This window comes from Rhipicephalus sanguineus, unplaced genomic scaffold (assembly GCF_013339695.2).
Source record: "Rhipicephalus sanguineus isolate Rsan-2018 unplaced genomic scaffold, BIME_Rsan_1.4 Seq5602, whole genome shotgun sequence".
In the NCBI taxonomy this organism is placed as follows: Eukaryota; Metazoa; Arthropoda; class Arachnida; order Ixodida; family Ixodidae; genus Rhipicephalus; species Rhipicephalus sanguineus.
Genome location: NW_023615515.1, coordinates 1 through 13,989, shown reverse-complemented (window position 1 = coordinate 13,989; position 13,989 = coordinate 1). Strand labels below are relative to the sequence as shown.

Genomic DNA, 13,989 nt, shown 5'->3' with positions numbered 1-13,989 from the left:
GCCATCCCTTATTGGTCCGTTCACATGCGTCCCAGAAAGCTATACGCGTGTTCTTTTCTATGGAAATAAATGTTCTGTGTGTATATCATGGTTTGAAAACCAATTTTGCAACTTTATTAATGATACAAAATTTCGGTCGATACAAAAATTTTCGCTCCCCCTTGAGATATTTATCACCGAAATTTTACAGTAGTTGGGAAAACCCTACCTGCATTGTTTGTTTGGCCACTGTAAGCTATTATAAGACTGCAACGCCGATGTTTACGCTTACGGGGCTGGTAATGCACTGCTTGCAGGTTGATCTGGAGTCACTGCTACCCGAGGGCAACCGTGGCCCCGAGCGTCTGGCAGAGGTATTGGAAGACCGAGGCTTGGGCTTCCTGCTGCCTCGGCTGCAGGGTGACCTGTGGCGGCAGCTGAAGGCAGATCCCAGCGCTACGGCGTTGTACCGATGGATACGCGACTCGGTCGACTCCCAGCAGCAGACACAACCGGCCTTTGTGCACGCCTTGGTAACCTGCCTGCTGCGGTATATCCTCGGCCAGACCACCATGCCCCAGCTTCTCAACACCAACCAGGGCAGCAATGACTCTACTGACAATAATGAGGTGGGAAAGCCTCTCTTTCTCTCATCGTATTCTCTCGTTCAGAACAAAATTAACGGCACGTTTGAAAGGTTTTGCACGTTTTTTACTGTGCAAATTATGCCGGGAATGTACGGTGGTAATTTACCCTTGAATGCTCCGTTGCTTCATGCCTACCTGCTAACTCTCCGCATTCTACAGACACGGCTGCCAATGCCACCAAGAACTGCTCTAATCTCACCTCGAGAAAACTGACTCGCACACAAAAGCCGTGTAATTCAGCACAGCTTTGTAATAATTGATATATGCTAGGGCAGCCTGTCAAAAACTTTCTTACCTTGAACTCCAGCAGCTTTCCCAGAGTGCTGCAGAAGCCCTCCTCCCACTAATATAAAGTATGCAGAGAATTGCAGAATAAAAGGGGGCTATATCCGCCTAATCAAAGAAGCACCACTGCCAGGTCTGCGTGAGGTTTCCGTACTTGCTGTTTGGTGGGTTATCTCAAAGGCCATCATCGTTGCTGAGGAACTCTCGAGAAGCCCAGCATTGTGCTTTTTTTTTTTTTTTTTCCCCCCATCATAATGCTGTTCATGCAAGCAATCCAGCTGCCATTCAATATGCCATGGTTCATAAATGGCGTCTTCGAGCAGACATACTCTCAGAGGCACAAAAAAAAAAAAATTAAAACTGTCATGTCGACCATAATCGTGCTGCAGAAAGGTTAAGTGGCACTGCCTATCTAAAGGCTTGCGTAACCCAAGGCCGGCACGAAGCAGAGCCTCATCCACATTTGCACGTCATACGTTTTGATTGCAATACCGTTGTAGTGCAGTCTGAAAGCTGTTTGTTTAGAAACTGCACCATACACTGATTTGCAGTGAGCTTCAAATAACGCATGAACGAGTCCCACGTTTGCTACAAAATGCGGTATGTTTGTTTATTTATTTATTTATTTATTTATTTATTTATTTATTACCCACAGCGCCAGTAGCCATTACAGTCGGGGAGGGTATAAAAAAGGTGCGGGAGATACATTCTCAGCTAAGCAATTCATCAGTTTCCAATTAGTCACAATCTGCAACACAAATACATTTTTGCGGTCATTCTAACATTGAGAAGAAAAAATCATTAGACATAATAGAGGCAACGTTTGAAGGCAATTGGTTCCATTCTCGAATTGTTTTGGGAGAAAAAACCACGTTGAAATACATCAGTCTTGCATGCGATAGTCAATATCGTCGTTTGTTGGCAATTAGTCGGCCATACAGGCAAGCAGTCGACCCCTTCAGGTAGCCTGAAGCTGCCAACGGAACCCCTAGGCAAAATTGCTTAGGGGTTCCGTTGTAGGCAAAAGTTCCAGGCAAAATTGCCTAGAACTTTTGCTGGTCATGGTTTATGACAGGAATCCTTCATACTCCAGAAAATGGCCCTGGCCTTTACAGTGAAGCATTATGATAATCATCCATTCTATCTGTACAGAAAGTAGCTTCGTGTTAGAAGACTTGTCCCGATTCGGGAATCGAATTTAGCACTAATGCCTTTCCAGGCCGGCAGCTCTACTATCGGAGCTAGTGAGAGGGCTAGCAGATCACAGCGCTAGCATGAAATAACTTTGTGCACAGGGACCAGGAATATGACTAATCGGCAGCTACAGTAGTACACCTTTAAAGGGACACTAAAGGCAAATAACAATTTATGTCAAAGTGAAAGCTCAATGTATGACAACTTCTAAAATGGCAATATTATCAACAGCAGTGCCCTACTTACCGAGAAATTAAGCTAAACGTATCACATGATGAGCGCTACGAGTGGGACATTTTCGAAGTGATCCCGATGACGTATGAGAGTCTGCCTAAAATAAATCACTAGTACAGTAAAACCTCGTTATAACAAAGTTGAAGGGGTAGTTGTAATTACTTCGTTATAACCATTAGTTCGTTATAGCCAATATCCATTTCTACCGACAATTAGCACGCAAGAGAGGATGTACTGACCACCAAGTCCCACAGCAGCCCGCCACGTGAACGAAAAACGGCCGTCGCACAGAGAAAAACTAGCAAAAAAAAAAAGAAAGAACAGCAAAGAACTGCTACTTTATTCACGCCAAACTCGGCACACCAGCTGGCGGCTCACTTAGCAGAAAAATAGTCCTTAATAGATTACTGCCGTGTCTTCCAAGACGGATGATGGCTTTTTCGGGCGCTGCCGCTATGTCGAGTCCGTCCTCACAGTCATCGTGAGCGCCGAAGAAGCGGCGCAGCAGGTCTGCTGCATCCAGCGCTTGCGCGGACATCGACCATCGGTTTAACCAACTCCGGGCTGTCGTCGACACATTCGTCACTGTCGTCATTCACCACCCCTGTCACCGCGCGCACAATTTCAGCCTCTGTCAGCTCTTCGGTTGTCATCGCGTCAGCATCGGCACTGACGTACATGCAGAAGGTGTCGCAGTCGGGCACAACTCCGGCGTCAAGGAGAGCGTCCCACGACGCCAGGTCTTGGTCACCCGCGGAACCCTCATTGGCGGCAGCATCGATATCTCGCTGCCACCGCCGCTGTTGACGGCAAATGAGGCATGCCGGAAGCAGTTTGCGATCGTGCTTGCTGTTACAGACATCCCAGCAGCCTGTAGCATCTCGATCGCCATGTAGAGGTCGATTGTAGTCATGCGCTTCATGCTCATATTCAGTAGAATTCGGTCAATTACATGCTTGCGGTACCGTGCTCAACGCTACGCCGAAATCTTCGCCAACTTTTTTCTTCTTGACGCCGGACTCAACGGCTTTCAACATAGCCGCCTTCTGCTCGATTGTAATCGTTTCGCGCTTTCGTTTGCCGTTGCCGTCGTCCATCTCCTGTCTAGCGGCGGGAACCGAGAGAGACGCTGTTCTGATGCACACGCAGCGAACGACAAGCAAAAAGGCCCGCGCCCGCGCGGTCGCTGCGTCGCCGTCCACGCGCTAAAGGAGAGCGGGTGGGTCCACGAGTTTCGCGGGAGAGGGGAGGCCGGGTGACGTGCGCGGGTAGGTCCACGAGTTTCAGTGGAAGGGGAGGCAGGCAGACGCGCACCCTCGCGCGTGTTGGCAGGCGGCTCCTCGGGAGCGCGAGGCGCGAGTTTTGAATTACCGCATCCGTGATGGGACGTAAACCGTCGCGCGCTATAAGACATTGACTTGCCGGCTACCAAAATGGTCAGTAAATGCTCGGTGGGGAAAAAAAAGGTTCGTTATATCCATTGCGAGGAAATTTTAGCTTCGTTAAAATGAGGGTTTAAATACATGGGCGTCTATGGGAATTTCAAGGGGAATTACGATTGCTTCGTTATATCCATTAGTTTGTTATATCCCGCTTCGTTATAACGAGCTTCTACTGTATTCAAACTAGCAGCAATAAAAAAAGAACCTTCCGTGCATCAAAAGACTTAATAAAGTGCTGTTTGTTCGTTTCCGTTTGATTCATGGAAAAAAGAACCTCTGTGGCGTTGCCATGGGGAACAGCGCGGGTGGTTCAAAGGTTCCGTTTTCACCGAACGGTGCTTCGCTCACGCGTTCGCGTCTCAGTGGTAGTTTCGGGATCGCGTACTGCCGTTTGTGTTTTGCGCGCTCGTGAAAGTCGCTCTGACAGAAAGTTCGACAAAATGCCGCATGCAACGACGCCGGCACTACGAGCCCTCAGCAGCATGCCGCGTTCATCGGGGCTCAAGTCGCTGAATTGGAGCCCAGCGTCGCGAGCCAATGTCTCGACAAGTTGTCCGTCCACATCCATTGCGGCGACTGCGGCAAGCTTCGATGGCTTCGATGGCCGTTGTTGCTGCCGTGGGTCCCGCTACTTTCGCTCTGCTGCTATCTCACAAGAACATACTTAGGGATTCTCTGCAATTTCTTCTGTAATTTCACTTCGAATTATTCGAAAAATGTTTGAGAAATATTCGAAAATTATTCGAAATTATTCAGTTCGATTCGCACTCAATCTTTATTATTCGAATTCGCTTTGCACCCAAAATTTTGCTATTCGCACAGCTCTAGTAAAAACCAGAAAAAATTTTGACTTGGTAGATTTTTCAAGATATGCTAGTTCGAGTTAACGAGGTAATACTGTATTCACTTGCCTCCTCTGGGTGCATCTACCGTATTTTCTAACATATAACCCGCACCAAGAAAACTGAAATGTGCTTTAAACAGCGGGGGTGTGGCTTCTATGCAGGGACGTTTCTCAGAAAATAAATGTTACCATAGAAACACAGCTGCTTCCGGCAAATATGTTGCGATCCAGGATTTCTTTTAATTGGGAAGCTTTTCAATCAACTTCTGCAGTATTACTTTACATTGGGTGAATGGCGTGCACTTTGCTTCAATTTTTCTTTGCCGCCTTGCGTGTGCAGAGTGCCGTGCAGCAGCAGCAGCAGAATGCAGCAGCTCCCGAGCGTGCCCAGCTGGACAAAGAGAGGGAGCTGCTGGAGCGGTACCAGGCCCTGCTACGAGCCTTCCTCGGTGAGCGGCCGGCTTTGCAGCTGGCCGCACTGTACGCTCTGCAGACCCTGTGGCACTCGCTAGGCTTCCCCAAGGGCATGCTGCTGCGCTGGTTTGTGCTCCTGTATGACCTGGAGATCGTCGAAGAGGAGGCCTTCCTCAAGTGGAAGGAGGACGTCAACGATGACTACCCTGGCAAAGGCAAGGCCCTCTTCCAGGTGGGTGTCCTTCACTATTGTCGTACTTAGTTTTATGCTTAGCCATGTACGGCTAGTTTGGCAGGTGTCTGAGCAGTAGCTGGCCCAAGCAGTCCACCGCCTCATCCATGCTGACTTTCAAGTGAGGTGTAGCGTCTCGTTGATAATAAAGAGCTTGTACTTGGACGCGAGGAGCACTTTCTTCCATTTCTGAAAACTCCCAGCAGCAGCAGCATCAGCACAACCAATGAGATACGCAATTGAATATGAGGTCATCACATGCATTGGCTACATTGACAGCTGTAGTGGCCTAGGAAGCTAAAAGTAGTCTTTAGGGATGGGCAAATATTAGAACGAATATTAAAGTATTCGAAATGAACGAATACAGTCGCCGACCGTTTATTCGGACTCGGCGGGAACCGCTGAAAAGTCCGAATTATCGGGAGTCCGAAAAAAAGGATTCACCAGAAAAAAAGCACTTTTATTGGCCCAGCGGCCGGAAAAAACTTGTTAGTGCGCGTCTGTACACGTGTACGCTTACGTGCGACCAAGTCTGCCTGTATTTCAGCCAATGTTTGGCCACCCCTGATGGTCGGCAATAGCACTGCAACGGCCTACGCTAAATCCGCATTTGATGGCTGGGGTGTGGGAGGTGCGTCGTCAGGCAGTCACTGTCCACATGCGCGGGTTCGAGTAGCTGACGGATGATCTCATCGCCCAACTCGGCGAAAACTCCCAAGCAGCTTCCACCTGGTGAATAATCGCCGCTTTTTTCACCATCGTCAGGGTCTTGTAGTTGCCGCGTTTCTTTAGTTCCGACGGTGCACATGGAACGGGCAGCGTCGGAGCAATTTCAGCAGATCCAGGCCTCGCACGAGCAGGACACGAAGCTCGGGATGCAGATCAGGCCTAGCCACAGAAACATCCGAGAACGCAAACTCTCACACGCCAAAAGGAAACGATGTTGGTCTAGTTGATGTTGTAGCGCTTCTGTAATCTGTTGTCGTACTCTCTTTGTCTGAATTAGGATCCGCGTCGTACTCGTACGCGCTGTCATTCACCTCAAACGCCGCACAGAGCCGATTCCAAGCTTGGCTTGGCTTGGCCTGCTGTTTGGCCGTGGTAGCCGTTCAATGGATACGTGACTGGCTAAAGCCAAAAGGCAACCGTTACGTGTAGCCAACAAACATAGCCTTCGAGATCGGTAACTTCTGCGTGGATTTTTGACACTGGCACGATCTCCAGTTATAGCCAGTGCAACATTTCAGTGCTGGCAACCTAGTAAAAATATTGTAAACATTGCTGACAGCTTGTTATGGCATTCAACGGCGCGCTGTGGGGCGTCCGAATTTTCGGTCGTGAGTTTACATTACTTCAATGGGACGAGTGGCGGTGCCGCGAAGGTGTCCGAATAAACGATCATGTTCGAATAAACGGTCGGCGACTGTATAGACCTACTCCATGTTTGTAAACAGCGGTAGGCGCTGTTGATATATTTAGGGTTCTTGTAGCGACGTCACGGCGCGTAGGCTCCCCCCAGCCAGCCCAGCTTGAAGCGCGCTACCGCCCTCTATGATCACGTGACAACTGGCGCAGCAGCTGCAAAAGCTGCCTCCGACCACCGCGCATCAGGGCGCCTCCCACATGTATACAAGCGGTGTCCGCAGCAGAGGAAGTTGCTGTGGCTGTAAGAGGGACTGATATGAACATCGTGTTGACGTGTTGCTCCAGCTCTGAGAACCTCATCAAAACATGAGATATCTTGACGGCGGGAATGTGACTCATTTGCGAAATATCATCGCCGTCGCGACAGTCTAGGTCACACGTGTACATTTTAATTTGTTAACTAATGCAAGGGCGAGCTCGGCGACACTTTCATCCGTGACACGCTTGCGATAATGCTTCAACTACATGCTGTGGACAAGGCGGCTACGTACCTGTCAGGTCTGCCAACCGCGGTCCGCGGCTCCCTCCTTACGCTCAAGTCGAGACCGCGAAATGCGTACAGCCCGTAAACAGACGCGGCAAGTTTCCCGAGTGTTGTTTTTCTGTGAATTCTGACAGACATGGACATACCGTGAAGCGCACCGCAGCCATGGACAGCCCTGCACGATACACTTTTGTCAGGTGTATCATCGCGGCTGTTTTAATGAACCGTGCCCAAGCAGAAAGAAACACATGCGCAATGACCGAGCCACACTTTAGTTCACGCGAGTACAACGAAACCCTTTTGGCACGTCTAGGACTTGTATCAACAATGGAAAAACGTTACCGTATATACTCGTGTAAGGGCCGCACCCCTACTTTGGAGGGGGAATTTCGAAAAAAAATTCAAAAAGTCCCGCCAGAAAAGTGTAGTTAGTTCAATTGCAGCTAGATGGCGCTGCCAGCTTTTCCACTTCCGCCAACCTCAACGGCGCCATTATTGCTTTGTGTGGCGCATCGTTGGCTTCGTGTGGGTAGCTTGCCAGTGTTTCTTCAGATCGGTGCTGTCGGTGTCACTTTGTCTGTAGTAGTGAGCCCTGTTTGAGCCATCGCAGGTGAGGGACGATGGGCCGGCACTTGAGATCTTTCACTGCAGCCTTTAAACTGCAAGTGATTGAATATGCCGAAGAGCACGGCAAGCGAGAAGCTGGACGCAAATTTGACGTCGATGAGAAGCGCGTGCGTTACTGGATGAAACAGAAAGATGCCCTCGGCGCTACCAACAGGAGCCGAAAGGCATTTCGCGGAAAGAAGTGCAAGTACCCGGAACTCGAAGGCGAACTTGTAAAATATGTCATCGACACTCGAAGGGACGGCTACGCCGTCTCAACTGACATGATCCACGTGAAAGCCCTGGCCATCGCTCGCCACATGGAAATACCCCAGGCACAATTCAGGGCAAGTCGGGGGTGGGCTACACGGTTTATGAACCGTAATCAGCTCTCCATCCGCCGCCGAACAACGCTTTGTCAAAGGCTTCCAAGCGAGTACGAAAGCCATGTTATTAAGTTCCATCGCTTTGTAAATGGTCTCAGGAGGGAGCATGAGTACGACCTCTCCCAAATTGGGAATGCAGACCAGACTCCTGTGTGGTTCGATGCACCAGAAAGCACCACAGTGGATTTAAAAGTTGCGAAAAGTGTCTGTGCACACGACTGGCGCAGAACATCAAAGATGCACTGTGATGCTGTGCATCACGGCAGACGGCAGAAAACTTCCGCCGTACGTCGTATTCAAGCGAAAGACTCTCCCTAAAGAGAAGTTCCCTCAGGGAATCATCGTACGTGCCCAGGAAAAGGGTTGGATGTCCGAGGAACTCGTCATAGATTGGATAAAGACCGTCTGGGCAAACAGACCTGGAGGCCTGTTACAACGGAAAGCCCTGCTTGTTCTGGACAGTTTCAGGGGCCACTTGACGGACCGCGTGAAGAACCGACTCGCCACGACTCGTACGGACTTGGCCGTCATTCCTGGAGGACTGACGAGTGTGCTGCAGCCGCTCGACGTCTGCGTTAATCGTCCGTTTAAATCGGAATTTCGCCGATGCTACTCGGAATGGATGGCTGGAGGCCATCATGAGAAGACCCCTACAGGACGGCTGAAGCGGGCATCGCTACAAGTGTGTGCGTGGATTTTGAGTGCGTGGCGTGCCGTGTCATTCGAAACAGTCGCGAAAAGCTTCAAGGTGACTGGAATTTCAAACTGCATGAGCGGCGCTGAGGATGAACGTCTCTGGGAGGACGCCGACGCCGAGGCGAGCTCTTCCGAGAACGAGGATAGCGATAGCGAAATGGAATTGTAATAAAAACATTCCTGGAATGTCATTTGCGACTCTCTTACACTCTGCTACTGTCGCGGAAACAGTACAGACCTTTGGTGAGCTGTCATCGGCCTGATTCGTGTAAGGGCCGCACCAAGCAAAAATTTCGAAAAAAAAGTGCGGCCCTTACACGAGTATATACGGTATATCAACAATGGCAACCGTGAAGAATTCTCCGCATGTATGACTGCTATCCACAACGTAAACGTGCTCGCTATGCCTCCACACAAGGCTTATGCCAAGAAATGCGGTGCTGCACATGACAATGACAACCGCTTGACAAGGCTAATCATTTCTGCTGGGTAAGCCGCCGCAAAACATATCACATTGACGTCATCCTTGCTTCAGCTAATCGTTCACTCGGTCTTATCAAACATTCTCTAAAAAATGCCCCTCCCTACATACGTAAGCTCGCCTACTTAACACTCGTTCGACCCAAAATCGAATACGCTTCAGCTATTTGGGACCCAGTTCAAGCCTATCTTATCCAGAATATTGAATCCTTGCAAAGCCGTGCTGTACGTTTTATTTTTTCAGTTTACTCACGTCATTCAAGCATCACTGCACTAAGAGATCGCGCCGAACTTGACTCCTTATCTCATCGTCGCCAAGAAGCTCGCCTTTCGCTTTTTCACATACTATACCATCATTCAATTCTTTCTGACGATTTCTTTTAGCCCCCTGCAGTCATTTTTCCTCGCCGCGATCACCAGTACAAAGTCAAACGACCCATATGTCACACTCATCGTTTCGCTAATTCATTCATACCACGCACTATCATTGAATGGAACCATTTATCATCGCATGTAGCTACCGAAAAAAACATAACGAAATTTCAAGATCTTCTACGCACTGAGCGTATTGCCTAAACGTGATGCCCTACCTAATTCATTTCTTTTCACCTTTTTTCTTTTTCTTTTCGCATATTGTAGCGGTATTCCTTCTGTATTGTGTATTTCATGTACTCTGTTTGCGTAGGCATTCGGTAACTGCCTACTGTGCTTGCACTTTTTTTTTTACCATTTGTGTCTAGTTACTTCAGTATGTTGTAGTTTGCATTTACTTCATTGTCGTTGTTGTTGTTGTTTTCTATGTATACCAGCCAATTGTCAAGACTGTACTTTTTACCGTTTTTCTCACTCTGTTATTTTTCCCAATTTATTGTAAAATGTCCCCCTATGTAATACCCTCGTTGAGGGCCTTTAGGAGTATTTTGAATAAAAAAAAAAAATAACCGGTGAGCCGCATCGGAGACAATTTCTCGCGTTTTACTGCTGCCGCTCATTTCTTGCGACGGTCTTTTCGTAAACAGGTAAAGAAAAAAAGCTTATTCCATCGTTCTCCTGCCCTCCTGCGCAAATAACTGTGGCGCTGCTCGTCGATACGCCGTTTTTTCTTCTTTGCACGATGACAAACAGCGCACGCACCAGCGAAAACACAGCAGCAACTGCGGTAGGCATGGCGGCTTTTGCCTACCGCGCGAAACTAAACGCCCGACGACAGCGCCACCGCATTTCCGTGACGTATGTCCGGTGGAATTCGTCTATATGTATGTTTGACCGCACATAACCCCCTGTAAGGGTGGTTTCACTGCAGCGTCGGGTTGCTGTACCATGAAGCCCACACCTCCCCCACCCACAGGCTGAGGGTGAGAGGGGATACATTTGCGGCATTTATCTCGCCGCGCGCTTTTTTTTTTTTTTCATCTTTTTTGCTTTTCTCTTCGCCTGAATGCCCCACCAAGACTGCAGTGTGTCATTTCGCAGATTTGCTAGCGAAAGTTCGTCTTAACAGAAGAGTACAGTTGGGCGGTTCGTCATAAGCGAATTTTTTTTGCATTGAGTCTATGGGAAACCAAACAAATGGTCCCGTGTTGTTCGGTATAAGCGAGAATTCGTCTTAACCGAGTTCATCTTAACGGGAGTTCACTGTATAGTCATTTTAACTTGTAACGTATTGTACCGCTTATAACTCGCACCCTACTGCTATTCAAATTCGATACCATTCAAGGTTTCTTCCACTCATTTCAAACCAAAAAAGTGACATTCACTCATACCTAGTTCCAATTCTTAAAAATATTGTGCAAGGGTCATGAAGGATATCTCAGTTTTTCTTAATAATATGTGGTGAGCACTATTCGACTATTCGAATAGTGATTTGGTCGATTCGAAATTATTCGACCAAATCACTATTCGCTTCGGATTCGCTTCGAACCTGAAATTTACTATTCGCCCATCCCTAGTAGTCTTCATGTCAAAGAGTGCTGGTATGTGCACATTTTGACTGGCCATGGTGGTACACCGTTGTCAAAGCCAAAAAAGTGTTGGAGGAATTCGGTACTGCGTGCTAATTGTATTTTACTGCTGTTAATTTACGTGCAGGTGAACCAGTGGCTAACCTGGCTGGAAGAGGCTGAGGAGGAGGAGGAAGAACGACGAAGACTGCTCGGATGAAGGAGACAACTGACATGCTGCCGGCAGGACCCAATAAAAAAAAATCGAGAAAGAGGCGCGCAGAGCAAGACACTCTGCTCTCAAGAAAGACAACAGCGCAAAAAGAACCCTGCATCTTCTGTTCTCAGCTCCCCCGCCTTATTTTTTTTTCCATTGCGTGCCTTTCTGTTCCAGATCTGCCATTCTTTCCTACTCTCTACTCTCTCTCAAGCCCTTGCGCCTTTCTTACATCCTCGCAGGCAGGAACAGTCACTTTTTTAAAAGAAAGGCAAGCAGTTGAGGCTGCAAGCTGAGCTTTTTTTTTTAACTGGAACATATTGTTTTGATCTTAAATCAAGCAAGGACTTCGCTAGTGGGGCCCCCACCTGTGCATGTGGGGCAACCTTGCTACGATTGGGATAATAAAGCTTTCCTTTTTCTATCTTGCAGAGCTCTTGTTCTCTTCCACAGTGTGCTTTAGTGGCAAGGGGCCTCCACAAGCCTTCTTGCATTACTGGCATAGCTGTGACAAGTTGGAATTGTTCTGAGCAGATAGCCATTTCCAAATCCTTGGAATATGGCACACAGTAAACAGATTTAGTGTGCCGCGAAGCTTCTAATGCAAGGATATATCATTTGTGCTGCTTGCGTGCTGTGCTTAAATGTGGCTGGACCTCTCAGGTACAGGGTCTGTGAAAAGTACCCAGGCCACACTGCCATAGGAAATATGGAATAGTGCCTGGGAACTTTTGATGGACTCTGTACATATGGTATACTCAGAATCCACATTTGTTTCTAATGCTCAAGGATGGCAGCGAAATGGCTCCCATTTTCACAACACTTTTGATTAGTGGGACAGTAAACTAGACAGCTTGCTTGTGTTTGCTGTAACAGTGTTGAGATGGTGCCACTGCCTGTATCTAGTTTTGCATTCATTCGCCTGTTTCAAAGGATATTGCCCACAATTCGGCCGAGATGTCAAATTTTCAGCAGCAAAATGAAGGGAAATGTGTTGGTGTGGATTTGGCTTTTTTGCATCTCGATGGTGCCGTGTGTGTTTTGCATTAGCATTTCGCTGCCTTCTGCAAACCTGACTAGATGGTGCCTTGGAGTACACCCTGTCTTAACGTTGGCGTTGAAATGCGCACTAATGTTGAGTTTTATGCTACTATACTAAAACTTGCTAACATAGACTGGAACGGCGGCAGCCAAGTTGTATTGTACGTAACAAGAAGAATTCATATGCATTGAGTGAAAACTCCCTGGATCCCATACTTTGTGCTTATTTCGGTAGCTTAGGAGCAACTTAATTTATAATAATCCAAGTACATATTGGAAGTTTAAACCTTCGTTAGTTTAAACTTCCCATATGTTTCCAGTAGTTTAACCTTCATTGGCCATGTGTACAATCTTGCGAAGTGCATGGTCCTAGCGTATTCCCTGTGGACGGAAAATTTTAGGTTATCAATATTGACTACTTGACCGTTTGTAACAATGTTCCCGAACAAGCTGCTCTCGTCCATTTGAGTTTCTCTTGCCACTCTGCTTACCAAAGACTAGCAGCCAAGCTTGTAAACTTTTTGTTATGTTGTGAATTTAAGTTGCACTTGAATGGAGCTTTAGAGTCCGTTCCTCCTCTGTGCAGTTTTGCTGAAAGCATGTCTGCCAACTGAAAGCTTTCTTTTTGAATCAATCACCTATTCTCAAACTATTAATTCATTAATATTTTGGATAAGTTTGAGATAAACTGCACAAATCCGTGTTATAAGGAAATTTGCTAAAATAATTTATACTTTGAGGCAATAAGGTATTTAAGGTTAACTTGTGCTGGGTGTCTGAATTTTGATAAATACCACTTGTAGCTTGAGCTCATTAGGGTAGTGCATTTATCTGTAATACTAATGTTCCTTGCATATACTACATGCTTCCAGAGCTCTAAAAACTTCACCTACGGAAAGGAGATATCTTCTCGCTTAGCTTTTTCCTTTTGCCCCACCAATTTTTCGCGTAATGTCCGACAGGCTTTGCGCGCTGTACTTTCTGTAGCAACGCGCGACTGATCTTCCCAAAATCCCATCGGACGCAGATAGGGATCGCCGCAAAAAAATTCCTGCGCTCGCCCCGCATTGGCGCCCGTTCGCGCTTGGGGAAGTGCGCATGCGCGTAGCGCCGTCGGCTCTGGGTGAACGCCTCCCTTCGCGTCGCTGGCTTCGTGTTGGTTGTGGTGCCCCGCTTGCGTTTGTGCCGTCAACTTCAGTGCTCGCGGCGCTGTGCCTCGGAATTAACTCTGCCATGCCGTACACCATGGACGTCGCTACTCAGGTGAGTCTGGCACAGCGCTCGCGACGGACCGCGGAGTCGCGTCGGGGAGCGGCCACAGCTGTTCGCTTGGGGGCCAAAGCTGAAACGGCACGCGCCTGTTGGGCCGCAGCAGCACAGGGCGATGGCGTCTCGGATTCCCGATCGATGCCAGCTCTCTCCTCATCGCCCCCCGCGTTGTTT

At 48.0% G+C, this 13,989-nt stretch overlaps 1 protein-coding gene across 1 annotated transcript; it reads left to right on the top strand.

The window, feature by feature from the left end:
* The first annotated feature begins 266 nt into the window (after window positions 1-266).
* LOC119377743 (eukaryotic translation initiation factor 4 gamma 2-like) lies at window positions 267-11,936 on the top strand. The gene is made up of 3 exons (XM_037647087.2): window positions 267-608; window positions 4,966-5,271; window positions 11,437-11,936. Exons 1-3 carry the CDS (start codon window positions 282-284, stop codon window positions 11,506-11,508), a joined length of 705 nt encoding a protein of 234 aa, XP_037503015.1. The 5' UTR covers window positions 267-281; the 3' UTR covers window positions 11,509-11,936.
* The last annotated feature ends 2,053 nt before the right edge of the window (window positions 11,937-13,989 follow it).